The 19,201-nt window shown below is 51.6% G+C and overlaps 1 protein-coding gene, 1 long non-coding RNA gene and 1 other non-coding gene across 3 annotated transcripts; all 3 read right to left on the bottom strand.

The window, feature by feature from the left end:
• Nucleotides 1–2,772: 2,772 nt before the first annotated feature.
• On the bottom strand, nt 2,773–5,167 carry LOC136387760 (heat shock 70 kDa protein 1-like). The gene has a single exon (XM_066359772.1). It carries the CDS (start codon nt 4,938–4,940, stop codon nt 3,021–3,023), a length of 1,920 nt encoding a protein of 639 aa, XP_066215869.1. The 5' UTR covers nt 4,941–5,167; the 3' UTR covers nt 2,773–3,020.
• Nucleotides 5,168–8,542: 3,375 nt separating this feature from the next.
• LOC136389620 (uncharacterized) lies at nt 8,543–13,945 on the bottom strand. The gene is made up of 2 exons (XR_010748328.1): nt 13,771–13,945; nt 8,543–8,609 (listed from the first exon to the last, which is right to left on the bottom strand). It is a non-coding gene; the product is annotated as an uncharacterized lncRNA (long non-coding RNA).
• Nucleotides 10,773–10,848, bottom strand: TRNAI-GAU (transfer RNA isoleucine (anticodon GAU)). The gene has a single exon. It is a non-coding gene; the product is annotated as a tRNA-Ile (tRNA).
• Nucleotides 13,946–19,201: the final 5,256 nt, after the last annotated feature.

Below are 19,201 nucleotides of genomic sequence, written 5' to 3'. Positions count from 1 at the left end.
GCTTCCACCTGTGGCTGTTGTTGCAAAGTGATTTTGCTTCATGTTTCAGGATGTGTTATGTGTACAGAGAGGCAATGACATATTCTGAGGTTGCTTCCTTTTTTTTTTTTAATATTTTATTTTATTTAATCATTTTTAGAGAGGAGAGAGGGAGAGAGAGAGAGAGGGAGAAAGAGAGCAGGGGGGAGGAGCTGGAAGCATCAACTCCCATATGTGCCTTGACCAGGCAAGCCCAGGGTTTCGAACCGGCGACCTCAGCATTTCCAGGTCGACGCTTTACCCACTGTGCCACCACAGGTCAGGCCCTGAGGTTGCTTCCTAACTCACCACTTCTCTAACGAGGGAGTCATGAACTTAATTGGCTCAGACTCAGGAATTCTCTTTTCTGCTGTTATACTGCTGCCGGAGATGCTGTTACTATCCTCTCCCTAAGCTCTTATCGTTGTTGCTGCTGAGGCTGCCGCTGCCAGTGGGTCAGTCCTTTAACGCCTTTCCAGCCTTCAGGCTCCCACTTAAAGCAAGGAGTCCAGTACCAACAGCACCTGCTCCTGGAAGCAGATACCTACCTGCTCCCTCCCCACCTGTCCCTCCAAAAATACAATCCGGAGCAGCCTGAGGTGCAGTGTCTCCTCCACTTCAGTATCAGGGAAACTCAGCCACTCCCAGAGATTCTGAATTGGCACAAGGGAAGCCTGGAATCTGTATTACTTTTCTAGCCTTCCCAAATAATTCTAATAATGCCACTAGGTTGAAGAATCATAATTTGAATGGCTTGAAACAAAAGGATGCATTCCCTATGCTGCATTCAGTGTAGTCTATAATTATAGATCTCATTATGGTTCATCTCATTATGGTCTTGTGAATAGAATAACACAGGCCTGTAAATGGCCCAGTAACCAAAGAACTCTTACCCTAGTCCTTTTCCTTTACAAGCCTTTGAGGAGGGCTTCCTGTCTGTTGTCATTCCTAAACTGCTTGATTCCACAGAGGGTAATGTATTGAAAGATATAACATCGGATTTAAATTTCTTAGATTTTGGAGTATCTCCAGACTGTTTCTGGCAGGGACAGACTGGAATTCTCTCAGGCCAGAGGAAATGTTCCGGACATTAACTGTGAGCCAGGAAGAACCCCAGGTGAAGGGCTTTGTGGGAGGAAAGCCAACTTCCCTTACACCCCAGCTCTAAACTGAACAGTTTTTATCACCTTTCTGTATTAAATTTGCTGTTACTTTATCTGAGCCCACTGTGTTTCAGCACAGTTTATTTATTTATTTATTTATTGTATTTTTCTGATGCTGGAAACGGAGAGAAACAGTCAAACAGACTCCCGCATGTGCCCGACCGGGATCCACCCGGCACGCCCACCAAGGGGCTACGCTCTGCCCACCAGGGGCCTATGGTCTGCCCATCCCCGCCTCACTCTTTTGCGACCAGAGCCACTCTAGCGCCTGGGGCTGGGCCATCCTTGCTCCAATGGAGCCTAGGCTGCTGGAGGGGAAGAGAGAGACAGAGAGGAAGGAGAGGGGGAGGGGTGGAGAAGCAGATGGGTGCTTCTCCTGTGTGCCCTAGCCAGGAATCGAACCTGGGACTTCTGCACGCCAGGCCGACGCTCTACCACTGAGTCAACCGGCCAGGACCTAAATTTGCTATTACTTTAAACTGCTATTCTTTTGAGACTATCTATAAAAAGGACAAAGAGGGTACCAATAAACACTGGGGTAAAAGCACTACTTAGAACGAGGCATGAACAACCCAAAGCCCACCGTGCTCAAGCAGTTTGGAAACTGACTGACTCCCAAACCACCACTATGCTAATTGTGCCCTGGGTGTCCACGGCTCACAAACACTAGGGGATAATTTATAGCTTCATATTCATTGTGAAACATGCCCTAACGTTTGTGAACAGTATAGTTGAGGTCCCCACCTCCACACGCTCACCTATAGAAAACAGCTTTGGAATATCTGATGTGAACGGGATGTTAGGATGAGGATTACTGGGGGTTACTGGAGTGGTTCAAAGAAAACTGGTCCCCTGCGCATCCCACCCCTTTCTTACCACGCCTCCAAACTTGGGGCATCTCACTCCAGACTCTCACTTGAGTAACAGCAGCAGCTAGGGTGACCATGCCTGAAAGTGTCATCGTATATAGCACAGTTCTATTCAAAATGATCTTAAAATTTTGGAAATAAGGCCATTTGGACAAAATAAAGCAACCAAAACCAAGAGGATAAATAATTGCACTTGATTGCCAAGTGGGATTTACAGAGCCGGAGTACGAATCTGCAGCTCGTTTCTGTTTTCTCAGCTCCTAACTGTAACCTCAACAGAAGAACGGATGACTCACGGGCCAGAAGTGGGTGCTGAGGCACTGTGCACACTTAACTGTCCGGGAAGAAGCACACAGAAACCCCTCAACGTGGCCTTTAAACCACAGCAGCCTCTCCTGCCCAAACCCCGTCTGCTGCCTCTGTCCCTACTGAGACAAGTGAAAACTACCACAGGCCCCACCCCAATCAAAGTGCTCCGTCACCTAGAATTTTGTTTGCTACCACGGATGTATTTTATCACCTAGAAATCCTCCCAACAAAAGCAGCCGTAGTCAAGGCTGCTAACAATTGCACCTGCCTTTAGAAGTACTGTCCCTTTCAAGCCACAGATGGAATTGAGACGTTTCAGAAGAGTCCACTAGCCCTCCCGAATAGAAACAGACACACATTATTAACATTTTACTTTATTTTTCACTCATAATACACAAATTATGAAAAAGAAAAAGCCATAACTATTGGTGTGTTTAAAAAAAAAGTTGCACTGTATCTGATTTAAGAAAAATAACGAGACAATACTCTAAACTACAGAACATAATTGTTATGCAACAAGAAAAATAAACACAAAAAACCTAAGTAGGCTACAAACTTTAAACTTAAAAACAGCAGAGAGCTGAAAGTAAAAAAAAAAATACAAAGGTCTTTGGGTGCTTTCCGTCTCAAAAACAAATACGAAAAAATAAGGAAGGACCTCCTAATCCACCTCCTCAATGGTGGGGCCGGAGCCTCCCTTCGGGGCCTGCGCCCCGAAGCCACCCGCCCCGGGCCCGCCCGCACCCTGGTACAGGCCGCTGATGACGGGGTTACACACCTGCTCCAGCTCCTTCCTCTTGTGCTCAAACTCCTCCTTCTCCGCCAGCGTGTTGGCGTCCAGCCAGGAAATCACCTCCTGGCACTTGTCCAGCACCCGCTTCTTGTCCGCCTCGCTGATCTTGCCCCGCAGCCCCTCGTCCTCCACCGCGCTCTTCATGTTGAAGGCGTACGACTCCAGCGCGTTCTTGGCCGCCACCCGCTCGCGCTGCACCTCGTCCTCTGCTTTGTAGCGCTCCGCCTCCTGCACCATGCGCTCGATCTCCTCCTTGCTCAGGCGGCCCTTGTCGTTGGTGATGGTGATCTTGTTGGCCTTGCCCGTGCTCTTGTCCAAGGCCGTGACGTTCAGGATGCCGTTGGCGTCGATGTCAAAGGTCACCTCGATCTGGGGCACGCCCCTGGGCGCCGGCGGGATGCCACTCAGCTCGAAGCGCCCCAGCAGGTTGTTGTCCTTGGTCATGGCCCTCTCGCCCTCGTACACCTGGATCAGCACCCCGGGCTGGTTGTCCGAGTAGGTGGTGAAGATCTGCGTCTGCTTCGTGGGGATGGTGGAGTTGCGCTTGATCAGGGCCGTCATCACGCCCCCGGCCGTCTCCAGACCCAGCGACAGGGGAGCCACGTCCAGCAGCAGCAGGTCCTGCACGTTCTCGGACTTGTCCCCCATCAGGATGGCCGCCTGCACCGCCGCCCCGTACGCCACCGCCTCGTCCGGGTTGATGCTCTTGTTGAGTTCGCGCCCGTTGAAGAAGTCCTGCAGCAGCTTCTGCACCTTGGGGATGCGCGTGGAGCCGCCCACCAGCACCAGGTCGTGGATCTGCGCCTTGTCCAGCTTGGCGTCGCGCAGGGCCTTCTCCACGGGCTCCAGGGTGCCCCGGAACAGGTCGGAGCACAGCTCCTCGAAGCGCGCCCGCGTGATGGACGTGTAGAAGTCGATGCCCTCGAACAGGGAGTCGATCTCCAGGCTGGCCTGCGTGCTGGACGACAGGGTCCTCTTGGCCCTCTCGCAGGCCGTGCGCAGCCGCCGCACGGCTCGCTTGTTCTGGCTGATGTCCTTCTTGTGCTTCCTCTTGAACTCCTCCACGAAGTGGCTCACCAGCCGGTTGTCAAAGTCCTCCCCTCCCAGGTGCGTGTCGCCGGCCGTGGCCTTCACCTCGAAGATGCCGTCGTCGATCGTCAGGATGGACACGTCGAACGTGCCCCCGCCCAGGTCGAAGATGAGCACGTTGCGCTCCCCCTTGCCCGTCCTGTCCAGCCCGTAGGCGATGGCGGCCGCCGTCGGCTCGTTGATGATCCTCAGCACGTTCAGCCCCGCGATCACCCCCGCGTCCTTGGTGGCCTGGCGCTGCGAGTCGTTGAAGTAGGCCGGCACGGTGATCACCGCGTTGGTCACCGGGTAGCCCAGGTACGCCTCGGCGATCTCCTTCATCTTGGTCAACACCATGGACGAGATCTCCTCGGGGTAGAACGCCTTGGTCTCCCCCTTGTAGCTCACCTGCACCTTGGGCTTGTCCGCGTCGCTGATCACCTGGAAAGGCCAGTGCTTCATGTCCGACTGCACCACCGCGTCGCCGAACTTGCGGCCGATCAGCCGCTTGGCGTCGAACACGGTGTTCTGCGGGTTCAGCGCCACCTGGTTCTTGGCCGCGTCCCCGATCAGCCGCTCCGTGTCGGTGAAGGCCACGTAGCTGGGTGTGGTGCGGTTGCCCTGGTCGTTGGCGATGATCTCCACCTTGCCGTGCTGGAACACCCCGACGCACGAGTAGGTGGTGCCCAGGTCGATGCCGATGGCCGTGGTTTTAGCCATGCCGCTGCCTTGTTCTCGCGCTGGGTGCTGAGAGGTTCGGGTCTTTTCTGAAAACCGCGGTCCGGGTCCGCGACGAGAACCTCGGTCCCTTCCGAAGCGGGAGACGGAACGCCGGGGTCGCAGAAGTTCTTCCTCGGCGGCTCGGGTCAGCGGAGGTTGCGTCCACGAACAATAGGCAGAATGGAGCTAGAGTGAGTCTAGGCGGCGGGATCGTTGTGGGTACCGGAGGCGGTTCGTGTTTAATCTTCTTCACCGAGTCCCGCCTCTTCCCCGCTGGCCCAATCCCCGTGCTCGGCGAGGCGGCGGGTCGGGAATGTTCTCGGGGGTTCGCTGTGCTTCCTGCCCCCCGGGCTTTCTCAGACCAATCAGCACACTGGGTGCCGCCCCTCCCAGAACTCTCCAGACTTTTCTTGGCTCCCGGGGAGGGGCTGGAGTCGGAAGGGGCGGAGGGCCGCCGGGAAGGCGGGGTTTAGACTCTACGCCCCGCCCCCCGTGTCAGTTCCCCGCGACGCGGGCTCCAGCTACCTAGTGGAAATCGACCCAGAAGGGGCACCTCTTGGCTCCAACGTAGATCTGGGGCGGTGAGGGGTCCTGGGGCTGAAACCAGTGATTTGATTTAACGTAGAAATTTCCCTAATTTCTTGAAGAGGGTGAGGCGTGTGGGCCGAAGAGACTCCGATTGGACCTGGGCGCTGACGGACACTGCCCATTGGGGCGGTTCGCCGAGGGTCCCCGCCGCCCGGGCTGCCCGAGGATCCCTTTGGCTGTCGGTGGCGTTTCCCGGCTTCTTTTTAAAACGGGGAGCAATGAAGAGATCATGCACTATGATTCTTGACATCCTGTTTAACCCACACGGACTATCTAGGAATGGGGATGCGGAGGGATCTGAATTTTGAGTAAGAAAAGCAATCAGGTAGACAGGCGGTCCTTAAACTGGAAGAAGGAAGGAGCTGGGTGGGGGGCCGGGGAGGGGACGAAGGGACGGAGCCGGGGGGCGGGGCGAGGAGAGAAGAGCGGGACCGCGGCGGCACTGCCCGCGCCCAGTCGCTCTCTTAGCCTTGGGGTGGCTCCTGCGTGAGGAAGAGAACAGTTTTCCGTGAACCTTGCCCTAAAGCCTTTTGGCCTTTTTGCCTTCGCGATGCCTCCGGGTGGAGTAGGGAAAGGGTTAACCACATGGTCCCGAATGTGGCATTCTGCCCAGTTCCTGCAACCCCTGGGATCCCCGCCATTTATTATTATTTTTTAATTTTTTAAACTTATTGATTTTAGCTCGAGAGAGAGACAGACAGGAACGTGGAACTGTCCCTGTATGTGCCCTAATCAACTGGCAACCTCTTCGATTTGGGCGGATGCTCCAAATAGCTGAGCTATCGACTACTTTGAGAGGGGCGGCGGGAAGAAGCGGGAAGCATGAATAGTAGCTGCCTCCCCGATCTGCCTCGACCGGCAAACCTCAAGTGTTCCAGGTCCACCCTTGACCCACTGTGCCACCGCGGGTCAGGTCCCCTCACCACTGCTTTAAAATAAATGTGATGGAATGGTGAGTCAGCCAGGGAGGGGCCCAGACATTGTTCTTTTCTAACAGCCTCATGGCACTGCTGGTTGGCAGGTGGCCCGTTTTAAGCAAACAACCCCAGAATCACTGTAAGGTTGGAAGGGTTGGTGAGAACCAAGTTGTAGTTCCAGCTGATCTGAAACTTCAGCTTATTTGTATTACACATAATTCACCCACTTGCTTATTTTAGTCTACATTCCAACTCACTGTGCATTACCTGCAGACTGTTTTAAATACAACCACACTTGGTAACTTAATTTTTACCTTTTTCCTTCATCCTTTTGGGCAGGCAAGACCCCTTCTCAGGAGCTTGAAGTAAAAATATGAGGGACATTAAAGCAAAAATAAGGGGTTAACAATGCACGGAAAAAGACTTGGTGCTATATCCACCTTTGGTTTTTAAGCTGAATGTAGGGGGATTACATTGGTTAATAATACATAGGTTTCCCACTGCCAGGTAGCTCAGCCGCTTAGAGCACTGTCCTGGTACACCAAGGTGGCAGGTTCCATCCGGTCAGGGCACAACCAAGAATCAACCAATGATGCATAAATAAGTGGAAAAATATCAGATTGGTCTCTCTCTCTCTCTATCTCCCCCCCCACACACACACACACCTTCTTCCCTCCCTATCCCTTCCTCTCATTTTTTATTTTATTTTATTTATTGATTTGAGAGAGAGAGAGAAGATGGGGGAAGGGAGCAATACATAGTAGTTGCTTCTGGTATGTGCCTTGACCAGGCAAGCTGCGGGTTTCAAACCAGGGACCTCAGTATTCCAGGTCGGTGTTCTATCCACTGCAGCACCACAGGTCAGGCTATAATTGATTTTAGAAAGAGAGGAAGGGAGAGAAAGAAACATGGACCTGTTGTTCCACTTATTTATACATTCATTGTGTGATTCTTGTGTGTGCCCTGCCCGGGATCAAAATCCCAGCCTGGGCGTTATCAGCACATACTTGCAGGCCAGGGCAGGTATAGCATTTTTTTTTATATCCTGCTGTAGCTCCCTAATGACTCACCTCCTTAATCTAATCAAACCAGTTAAACTTTAGAAATTTTCTATTTCTTAATACCATCTGGCTGGGAGTTCCCCAAACTTCCATCTTAGCCGCCCATTGAATAAACACTTACAGACTCCTTTAACCTCCATCCCCTCCTCCACGCTTCCTGACCACCAGCAGCTACCCACAGCATTGGATTCTTCTCTCCTTCTTGCACTGCACATGGGCATTTAAAAATTTTTTTTAAAGACTTTATACATTTTAGAGAGGAGAGAGAGCGAGAGCGAGAGAGAGAGAGAGAGAGAAGAGAAGGGGGAGGGAGCAGGAGGAATCAGCCCCCACATGTGCCTGGACCAGGCAAGCCCAGGCGTCTGAACTGGTGGCCTCAGCGTTCCAGGACGCTTGATCCACTGCGTGGCCACAGGTCAGGCTCCACCTGTGCAATTTGGACTGCTTCTCTGTTGGCTGGAAGCAAAGGACATTGCTGTGTCCACTGTCTGGCCAGTAAACATGGTGATAGGGGCTCAGATCTGACTCCCATACTTCGGGGTAGCAGAGAAAGATCCCCCAGGAATGCTGGTCTTCATGAATCAGACAGTCAACTACACACTACAACTTAACTACTGTTCGAGTTAAATCTCTGTAGATTGGTCTGGAAACCTAAGCACCTATATTTGTTTTCCGTTTCCTGACAAGAACAGGATCTCCCTGATTTAGTCTTTCCTTTTACACTGAGTACCCAAAGCAGAAACTTAGTCACAGGTGTAATAAGTGTGTAAGGTGACTATAAGAACCCCTAGGGATGTTGCAGAACTAGGACTTTATTAATTTGGGGATTTAGTTTGTGATGTAATAAACGTCCACACCAGCAGAAAGTTTTTAGTTTTTCTAATTTAAAAAATTTTATTTTTCCAAGAGAGAGGAGGGGAGATAGACAGACTCCCACATGTGCCCCGACCGGGATCCACCCGGCCATCCCCATCTGGGACTGATGCGCTGTCCATCTGGGACCTGGCTTGCAACTGAGCTGTTTTAGTGCCTGATGCCGGAGCTCCATGGAGCCATCCTCAGTGCCAATGGACAGTGCGCTCAGAACCAATCAAGCCATGGCTCTGGAAAGAGAAAAGAGAGAGAGAAGAGGGTGGGGGAGCGATGAAGAAGCAGATGGTCACTTCTCCTATGTGCCCTGACCAGAGGCAGATTAAGATTGGTTGAGGCCCTGGGTGCAGGAGATAATATTGGGCCGCCCTTTAAAAAAAGAGAGGGAAGCCTGACCAGGCGGTGAAACAATGGATAGAGCGTCGGACTGGGATGCGGAGGACCCAGATTCGAGACCCTGAGGTCTCCAGCTTAAGCGCAGGATCATCTGGTTTGAGCAAAAGCTCACCAGCTTGGAGCCAGGGTCACTGGCTCGAGCAAGGGGTTACTCGGTCTGCTGAAGGCTTGCCGTCAAGGCACATATGAGAAAGCAATCAATGAACTAAGGTGTTGCAACAAAAAACTGATGATTGATGCTTCTCATCTCTCTCTGTTTCTGTCCCTACCTATCCCTCTCTCTGACGCTCTCTCTCCGTAAAAAAAAAAAAAAAAAAAAAAAATACAGGGAAAATAAAAATAGATGTTAACCATATTTTTAAATAAAAAAAATATTATGTACTGTGTTGTTGTGAGTTGGGGGTGCAGAGAGAGAGAGATCAGAATAAATCATCAAGGACTAGCAAAGGACCACCGTTCGCTCAGGCAAATGGCCCCGAGTTTAGGTTGTGTCCTAATTTTATTCACAAGACTTCAAAAAGCTTGTTTACTGAGAAATTGGCATGACATTAAGTGTAACTTTTACTTAAAGATACATGGAATGCACCTGCAAGATAGCTTAGTAACAACATAGTATCAGAAAGCATTAATTGCTATTGCTTCTATGGTTCCCACAACATTTTTCTCCTTATCCGAAGGGATAACCTTAGAAGGTACAGAAATCTTATGAGAATGTTTTACTGAGAAAAAGCCCAGAAACTGCCTTCAGTCACATAGACCTGTTTCAGTGACCCACCTTCAAGTCACAAAACAATTCTCTTGGCAAAAAATTCTTTTCTTGTTGGCTGTGGTCCCATCCAAGGCCATGCAATGGGTTTTTCCACTACAGTACTGTTAATGTTAAAATTGCACATATGAAACCAAACTTGGTGTCACTAGAAAAAAGTATAAAGTTGGGGTTTTGCGGGGCCCTTCAGAAGTCGGGGCCCTTCAGAAGTCAGGGCCCAGGGTGCATGGCCAGTAAAGCCACCATTCAATCCGCCTCTGGCCCTAATCGGAAATCAAAACCAGCATTTCCATATGCTAGGCCAACGCCCTACCACTGAGCCAACTGACCAGGGCCCAGAAAGTCTTTATGAGTTTATTTGAGCCAAACTGATGACATATGTTGGAGTGTAAGATTGCAAATGCTCTGGAGAATAGCAGTTTTGTAGCATATTTGATACATTAGAATCAAAGGAGTCCCAGGTTTGATTCCTGGTCAGGGCACACAGGAGAAGTGACCATCTGCTTCTCCACGCCTCCCCCTTACTCTCTTCTCTCTCTTCCTCACCTGCAGCCATGGCTCGATTGCTCCCAGCACATCGGCCCCAGGCGCTGAGGATGGCTCTGTGGATCCTCCACCTCAGCTGCTAAAAATAGCTCAGTTGTGAGCCTGGCCCTAGATGGGCAGAGCATCGGCCCCACACGGGCTAGCTGGGTGGATCTCTGTCGGGGTACATGCGGGAGTGTGTCTCTGTCCCCATCCTCTCATTTGGAAAAGAAAAAAGGAATCAAAGGAGAAGACCTAAGAAAGATGCATGAAATCCACTGGTGGTAAAGTAAGGAGACAGGAGAAAGCATGGGGTGAGGGAGAAGCAAAATGGAACTTGGAATGGTGAACACACAATACCATATACATATAATGTATTATAGAATAGTATACCTGAAACCTATATCTTTTTTTTTTTTTTTTTTGTATTTTTCTGAAGTTGGAAACTGGGAGGCAGTCAGACAGACTCCCGCATGCGCCCGACCGGGATCCACCCGGCACGCCCACCAGGGGGCGATGCTCTGCCCATCTGGGGCGTTGCTCTGTTGCAACCAGAGCCGTTCTAGTGCCTGAGGCAGAGGCCATGGAGCCATCCTCAGCACCCGGGCCAACTTTGCTCCAATGGAGCTTTGGCTGTGGGAGGGGAAGAAAGAGACAGAGAGGAAGGAGAGGGGGAGGGGTGGGGAAGCAGATGGGTGCTTCTCCTGTGTGCCCTGGCCGGGAATCAAACCCGGGACTCCTGCACATCAGGCCGATGCTCTACCACTGAGCCAACCGGCCAGGGCCTGAAACCTATATCATCTTATTAACCAATGTTACCCCTTAAATTAAAAAAAAAAAGGCAAAATGGAGAAACAGATAGTTTTACATTGGTGGGTACTGGATAGTTACTAACATTACCGCGCATAGAGATGGTATGGGAATCAAGATCACAATGAGGGATTCTCTGGTCTCGTGCTCTAGTGACCTTGTGCTCTGATGTGTGTGTGTGTGTGTGGGGGGGGGTTGCGACTTCCAGGGCTAGGAAAAGAAAATCACTGACATTTCAAAGGTATGTCAGCTTAGATGTATAAGAACAGTGGACAGAGCTCACTTAAAGTGGAGACTGGCATTTGCTAAGAAAGCTATTGGCTGAGACATGACTACCCACTATGACCTGCCCAGTTAGGAATTTCTGATCACACCATCTTGTGTAGTTATTTTGGTCAGTAAACTTGTCAGGCCTGCCATGGGGCCCCCCTGAGCATGTCAGGCTTAGTGCATAGCCCCTTTTTCTTTTTCTATTTTTACTCAGTAAGAGTAGGGGAAGCAGAGACACTCCTGCAGGCACGCTAACCCGGTTCCACATGGCAAGCCCACTAGGGGGTGATGCTCTCTGCCCATCTAGGGTGTCGCTCTGTTGCTCAGCAACTGAGCTTTTCTTAGCGCCTGAGGGTGGAGGCCATGGAGCCATCCTCAGTGCCCAGGGCCAACTCACTCCAATGGAGCCATGGCTGTAGGAGCGGAAAAGAGAGAGAGAGAGAGAAGCGAGAGGGGCAGTGATGAAGAAGCAGATGGGCTCTTCTGTGTGCTCTGACCGGTAATCAAACCCAGGACATCCACACGCCAGGACAACGCTCTATCCACTGGACTACCTGGCCCCAGCTACAGGCAAGCTATTTTTTTTTTAAAGAGAGAGAAAGCAAGAGAGATGAGAAGCATCAACTTATAGTTGTGTCACCTTGGTTGTTCATTGATTGCTTCTTTTTTTTTTTGTATTTTTCTGAAGCTGGAAATGGGGAGAGACAGTCAGACAGACTCCCGCATGCGCCCGACCGGGTTCCACCCGACACGCCCACCAGGGGGCGATGCTCTGCCCCTCCTGGGCGTCGCTCTGCTGCAACCAGAGCCACTCTAGCGCCTGGGGCAGAGGCCAAGGAGCCATCCCCAGCGCCCGGGCCATCTTTGCTCCAATGGAACCTTTGGCTGCAGGAGGGGAAGAGAGAGACAGAGAGGAAGGACGGGGTGGGGGTGGAGAAGCAAATGGGCGCTTCTCCTATATGCCCTGGCCGGGAATCGAACCCAGGTCCCCCGCACGCCAGGCCGACGCTCTACTGCTGAGCCAACCGGCCAGGGCTGATTGCTTCTTATATTTGCCTTGATGTGGAGTTTCCAGCTCAGCCACTGACACCTTGCTCAAGGCAGTGACCTTGGGCCCAAGCCAGCGACCACAGGATCATCATGTCGATGATCCCACACTCAAGCGGGCAAGCCTGCGTAGAGCCAAGCATTTTTAAGCACCAAGTGGCAAGAGCTTCAATGACCTGGGAACTCTGTGGATTTCGGGTAGCATGGGGGTGGGAGGAACCTGGGTAAGGGAAGAAGTGAGTTTGCATCCAGAATATAGTTCCCATTGAAGCTGTTTCCTTAATAATGGGGCACTTGTGCCTGACCTGTGGTGGCCCAGTGGATGAAGTGTCCACCTGGAATGCTGAGGTCGCCAACTGGAAACCCTAAGCTTGCCCTGTCAAGGCACATATGGGAAGCACCCTTTCTCTCTCCCCCCAACTCTAAAATGAATAAATAAAATCTAAGAAAATAAAAAAAATAATAACGGAATACTTGTATGTTAACTAAACTACACAAGACTATATCTCTAAAGTAGAATTAACTACTGTCATAGGATGGCAGCCACAGGATCGGTGGGATTATAAGGCCTTGGTTTAATGGCGGTGACAGTACTGCATACTTGCTGCCTTCTCCCCTGTGTTGGGGTCGGTACTCTCCCGTCTGACCTCTCCATCATTGGTACTGAGGGGCTTTCAAAGCTGGGTACTACTAGCACTATGGCATTCCCTTTGGTTTAGGGTAGAAACCACTTTAGGTTTTCTAGGTAGAGGACATTCAGCCGAACCTTGTCACTTTCAAAGAGGAGCGCAACGGGTCAGCGACGTGGTTTAGTCACACAGGTAATTATAGAACCAGTGATCAACCTACAGCCCTCATACTTCCCAGCTGGAATCCTCCCAATGGTGTCATTCTCTAAAAAGGGCCACAAACGAAGGGAGTGAAAAGTGATGATCAGAGATGTGCCCCCCAGCGGCACCATGGGGCTGGCTGCGAGACCAGCCAGGTCTCCCCCCCTGCAGCCGCCGCCGCTGCCGCCGCCGCCACCGGGGGTGCGGGACCACCACCACGGCCCCCAGCTCCCACCCTTCCAGCTTCCCCCAAGCCCCGCCTCCTCCCCCTCCCCCCAAAACGGACTGTTGGGTTGGAAAGAGGGGAAGGAAAGGGAGTGCGGAATGGCAGGTGGCACGGAGTTCACCGAGCCTTCTGGATATTAAAGGTAGAGCCGTGGCCCTGGCTGGTTGGCTCAGTGGTAGAGCGTCGGCCTGGCGTGCAGGAGTCCCGGGTTCGATTCCCGGCCAGGGCACACAGGAGAAGCGCCCATCTGCTTCTCCACCCCCACCCCCTCCTTCCTCTCTGTCTCTCTCTTCCCCTCCCGCAGCCAAGGCTCCATTGGAGCAAAGATGGCCCGGGCGCTGAGGATGGCTCCATGGCCTCTGCCTCAGGCGCTAGAGTGGCTCTGGTTGCAACAGAGCATCGCTCCCTGGTGGGCATGCCGGGTGGATCCCAGTCGGACGCATGTGGGAGTCTGACTGCCTCCCCGTTTCCAACTTCAGAAAAATATAAAAATAAATAAATAAAAATAAAGGTAGAGCCGTTACCAGGCTTGATGTTTTAGGGCGGGTCTCGGGGCTAGGGTGTCTTGCGTGGGGCAGTTTGTTGAGGCGTGTTCTCGGTCAGTCCCCACCTTCGAGCCTAGAAAACTCCAGAAATTTCTGGGCTGAGCACGAACCGGGAAGCAGCCTGAGCCAAACAAGACCCCGGCGGAGAGGGGCGGGGCCGAGACGGCGGGAGTTGCGGGTCTGTGGGGGGCGGGGCTTGGCGGGGGCGGGGTCTGTCCGAGGCCGGGCCCCAAGGGGCCTGGGGTCCTGGTGCCGAGACCTGGGGCCTGGCGGGGACGAGGCCAGACCGCACCCGGGGGACTGGGGGCCTGGCGGGAGTGGTGCCGAGCATGGCGGGAGCTGGGGGCTCGGCGGGGGCGGGGCCTGTTCACGTCCCGGGGCCTTGGGGGATCTGCCACAGCGGGGGACCTAGGGTGGCCGCAGAGGTTCCTGGTGGCCTCGGGCGATATGTGATTGTTTCTTTTCAAAACGTGATTAAAGGAGGAAAGAAACAAAAAACCTTAAATTTTCTCGCACTGGCTAATGTAACTCGTACAACTGAGCCAGAGGAATCGGGAGGCCTAGCGGAGAAGGGACGGTCCCCTGAGCCCCCCGGGAACGCACCAGGCTGAGGCTGGGATGGGCGACCGGTGGGGGCCTCGTGGTTTCTCCCTGCCGCCACCTCGCTCCCTCGTCCCTCTCGTCGGGCCCTTGGGAGGGGTCAAGAGGTCGTAGACCCTCGGGAGTGATTCTCGTCTTCGGGACTCCGCAGTGTTCCCAGCTGTGGGTCGGCCCCACGTCGCCCCCTAGAGACCGCTTCTCTGGTTCTGGACCGGGCTGGAGGGGCCGGTCCTCCTGGGTCCCAAGCTGGCTCCCCGCCCCAGTCCCTTTAATGAGCGGTGCTAGGAGGGGGGACCCACGGTTGCGGTTGCGGTTCCCACTGAACTGCACCGGATACCTTGAAGGGGTGACCCGAGGGGCCTTATTGAGGGTGATCGATTAGTGTGAAGGATGATAGTTACCGGTCCTTATACCTAATGATCGCCACCTTAAAAATCGCCAATATTGGCTCTGCACCTGAAATGACCCCACTTCTTTTAACCAAGAATCCAACTTCTCTCACATTTGTCAAGGAACTTTTTGTGTTGTTTGGTATCGTTTCTGCATTTTTGATGACAAAACCGTGTTAAAACACCAGGACTAACAATAGCTATATAGGTTAGTAATAAGGCAATACCTGAGGTTAAAAAGGCCATGAGCCTGGCCTGTGATGGTGCGATGGATGGAGCATGGACCAGGAATGTTAAGGTCCCCCGTGCTCCGTCAAGGCGCATAGGACAAGCAACAGTGAACAACTAAACTGAAGCAACTAAGAGTTAATACTTCTCAATCTCCTCCAACTCCTCTCTATGTAAAATCAATACAGTCTTTTTTTAAAAGCCCCATGGCCTGACCAGGCGGTGGCGCAGTGGATAGAGCATTGGAATGGGACGCAGAGGACCCAGGTTTGAAACTCCGGGGCACTGAGTGTGGGCTCATGTAGTTTGAGCAAGGCTCAACAGCTTGATCCCAAGGTCACTGCCTTGAGCAACGGCTCACTTGGTCTGCTGTAGCCCCCCAACCCCCATCCTGTCAAGGCATATATGAGAAAGCAATCACTGAACAACTAAGGTGCCACAACAAAGAATTGATGCTTCTCCTCTCTCTCCCTTACTGTCTGTCTCTCTGTCACACACACACACACACACACACACACACACACACACCACAAACCCTGCCTGACTCTGCCTGATTTAGAGCATCATCTTGAAGTGCAAGTGCAGAGGTTTCATTCCAGTCAAGGCACAGACAGGAACCAATTGATGTTCCTGTCTCTAAAATAAACATTAAATTAAAAAAAAAACAAAAAAAAAACAGTGAATCTAGCCTTGTTACCACAACTGCCTACCTTCTGAGGGCTGGTATAGGGAGTTAGGTGGCATTGGGATCATCAGGGAAGCTACTTAATTTTTTAAATTTTTTTTCTGAAGTGAGAAGCAGGGAGGCAGGCAGAGAGACTCCAGCATGCGCCTGACTGGGATCCACCCTGAATGACCACCAGGGGCAATACTCTGCCCATTTGGAGAGTTGCTCTGTTCCAACCTGAGCCACTCTTGTGCCTGTGGCGGAGACTATGAGACATCCTCAGTGTTCTGGCCAACTTTGCTGCAGTGGAGCCTTGGCCGTGGGAGGGGAAGAGAGAGACAGAGAGGAAGGAGAGGGGGAGGGGTGGAGAAGCTGATAGAGCTTGCCCCGGCCGGGAATCGAACCCGGGACTTCCACACGCCAGGTTTACGCTCTACTACTGAGCCAGTTGAGCCAGGGCCGAAGCTCCTCAGTTTTTAAAAATTGTCCAACAGGCCTGACCTGTGGTGGTGCAGTGGATAAAGCGTCAACCTGGAAACGCTGAGGTTGCCGGTTCAAAACCCTGGGCTTACCTGGTCAAGGCACATATGGGAGTTGATGCTTCCTGCTCCTCCCCCCCTTCTCTCTCTCTCTCTCTCTCTCTCTCTCTCCTCTCTATAATGAATAAATAAAATCTTAAAAAAAAAAAAAGTCCTCCCAAGCCCAACCTTAAAAAAAAAAAAAAAATTGTCCAACAGCCTGAGCTGTGGTGGCAAAGTGGATAAAGGATATAGGGCTTGCCTGGTCCAGCCACAGACCCAAGAGTTGATGCTTCCAACTCTTCTACCCCTGCACTTTCATTTCTTTCTTTCTCTCTCCTCTCTAAAAAACCCAATAAAATATATTTTTTAAAAATTGTTCCATCACTTGCAGTTACTTTTTTCTTGAGGCAGCGCCCCTATCACAGACTTCCATCCCTAACCATCGCTCCTCCTGGATGGTACTGCATTCTCTCTGCTAGTTCTGCAGTGCTCTCAGCCTGATCTTCCTGAGCTGACAGAGCACTTTGACTATTTTCAAAGTGCTCTATGCAAGGAAACGCAGGCAATGACATTTTACATTTCTTTTTTTAAGAAGAGGAGGGGAGATATTGACACAGTTTCCTGCATGCACTGAGAGAGACCAACAGAGATTCCCAGAGATCCACCTGGCAACCTGTCTGGAGCCAATGCTCAACAGAGCTAGTTTTAGCACCTGAGGCTGACACTGGGACCAATGGAGTTATCCTCAATGCACAACTGGGGCCCACACTGGAACCACTGGCTGAGGGAGAAGAGAGAGAAGGGAGAGGGAGGAGAAGAGAAGCAGATAGTCACTTCTCCTGTGTGCCCTGACCAGGAATCAAACCTGGGACATCCATATGCCTGGGTGATGCTCTAGCCTCTGAGCTAACCAGCCAGAGCACATTTTATATTTCTTTTTTTTTTATTTTTTAATTTTTAAAATTTTATTTATTCATTTCAGAGGAGAGAGAGAGAGAGAGAGAGAGAGAGAGAGAGAAGGTGGGGAGGAGCAGGAAGCATCAACTCCCATATGTGCCTTGACCAGGCAAGCCCAGGGTTTCAAACCGGCAACCTCAGTATTCCAGGTCAATGCTTATCCACTGCGCCACCACAGGTCAGGCCACATTTTATATTTCTTAATAAAATACCCAGCCAATAACCTTACTTATCTAGCAATTGGAACTATTTTTTTCCAAGATTATTTTAGATCCCGTAAGTTCTATTTCTTTTCATTTTTTTTTTTTGTATTTTTCTGAAGTTGGAAACAGGGAGGCAGTCAGACAGACTCCCACATGCGCCCGACCGGGATCCACCCGGCACGCCCACCAGGGGGCGATGCTCTGCCCATCTGGGGCGTCGCTCTGTTGCATCCAGAGCCATTCTAGTGCCTGAGGCAGAGGCCATGGAGCCGTCCTCAGCGCCCAGGCCAACTTTGCTCCAATGGAGCCTTGGCTGCGGGAGGGGAAGAGAGAGACAGAGAGGAAGGAGAGGGGGAGGGGTGGAGCAGATGGGCGCGTCTCCTGTGTGCCCTGGCCAGGAATCGAACCCGGGCCTCCTGCACACCAGGCCAATGCTCTACCACTGAGCCAACCAGCCAGGGCTTATTTATTTTCTTTCTTTAACAATTTTATTTATTGACTTGAGAGAGAGGAGAGAGAGAAAGGGGAGTGGGAAGTATCAACTCATAGTAGTTGCTTCACGTCACCCCCAGGCGAGCCTAGGGTTTCAGACCAGTGACGACCGCAGCCCTCCAGGTCGACGCTTTACCCACTGCCTCAGCTCAGGCTCTTTCTTTTCTTTTTTCACAAATATTTATTAGCATTCATTTTTTCCGTTACTTTCTTTTTTAAATGTTTATTGTATTGTTTTAGAAAGAGAGAAAGGAAGGGAGAGAGACACAAGGACATCAATCTGCTCCTGTATGTGCCCTGACCAGGGATCGAACCCGCAACCTCTGTGCTTTGGGACAGTGCTCTAACCAACTGAGCTATACAGCCAGGGCATTTCTTTTTTATTTTTCTTAAGACTTTATTTATTCATTTTAGAGAGAAGTGAGACAGGGCAGAGGGGAGAGAGAAAATGAAGGGGGGAGGAACAGGAAGCATAAACTCCCATATGTGCCTTAACCAGGCAAACCCAGGGCCTTGAACCAGCAACCTCAGCGTTCCAGGTTGATGCTTTATCCACTGTGCCATCACAGGTCAGGCAGCTATTTCTTAATAAAGAATTGGTAGGTGGCCCTGGCCGGTTGGCTCAGCAGTAGAGTGTTGGCCTAGCGTGCGGAGGACCCAGGTTCGATTCCCGGCCAGGGCACACAGGAGAAGCGCCCATTTGCTTCTCCACCCCTCCCCCTCTCCTTCCTCTCTGTCTCTCTCTTCCCCTCCTGCAGCCAAGACTCCATTGGAGCAAAGATGGCCCGGGCACTGGGGATGGCTCTATGGCCTCTGCCTCAGGCGCTGCAGTGGCTCTGGTCGCAACATGGCGGCGCCCAGGATGGGCAGAGCGTCGCCCCCTGGTGGGCGTGCCGGGTGGATCCCGGTCGGGCACATGCGGGAGTCTGTCTGTCTCTCCCTGTTTCCAGCTTCAGAAAAATGCAAAAAAAAAAAAAAAAAAAAAAAAGAATTGGTAGGTCCTGGCCAATCTCTATCCTTTTCCACCTCCCCTCCCTCCTCACCCCCAGTAGTGACAGTGACTGCTGGCTTGCAGAGTCACTGTTATCAGCAGGTGACTGCTGGTCCTGCAGCTCTAAGGGTCCTGTAGCAAATGCATATCCCAGTGAAGACTGATTTTTAAAATTTTTATTTTATTTTATTTTTTACAGAGACAGAGAGTGAGTCAGAGAGAAGGATAGACAGGGACAGACAGACAGGAATGGAGAGAGATGAGAAGCATCAATCATTAGTTTTTCATTGCGCGTTGCAACACCTTAGTTGTTCATTGATTGCTTTCGCACATATGCCTTGACCGCGGGCCTTCAGCAGACC

Source organism: Saccopteryx leptura, chromosome 1, assembly GCF_036850995.1.
Source record: "Saccopteryx leptura isolate mSacLep1 chromosome 1, mSacLep1_pri_phased_curated, whole genome shotgun sequence".
NCBI classification, from domain to species: Eukaryota; Metazoa; Chordata; class Mammalia; order Chiroptera; family Emballonuridae; genus Saccopteryx; species Saccopteryx leptura.
This window is presented reverse-complemented; position numbering and strand designations above follow the sequence as displayed.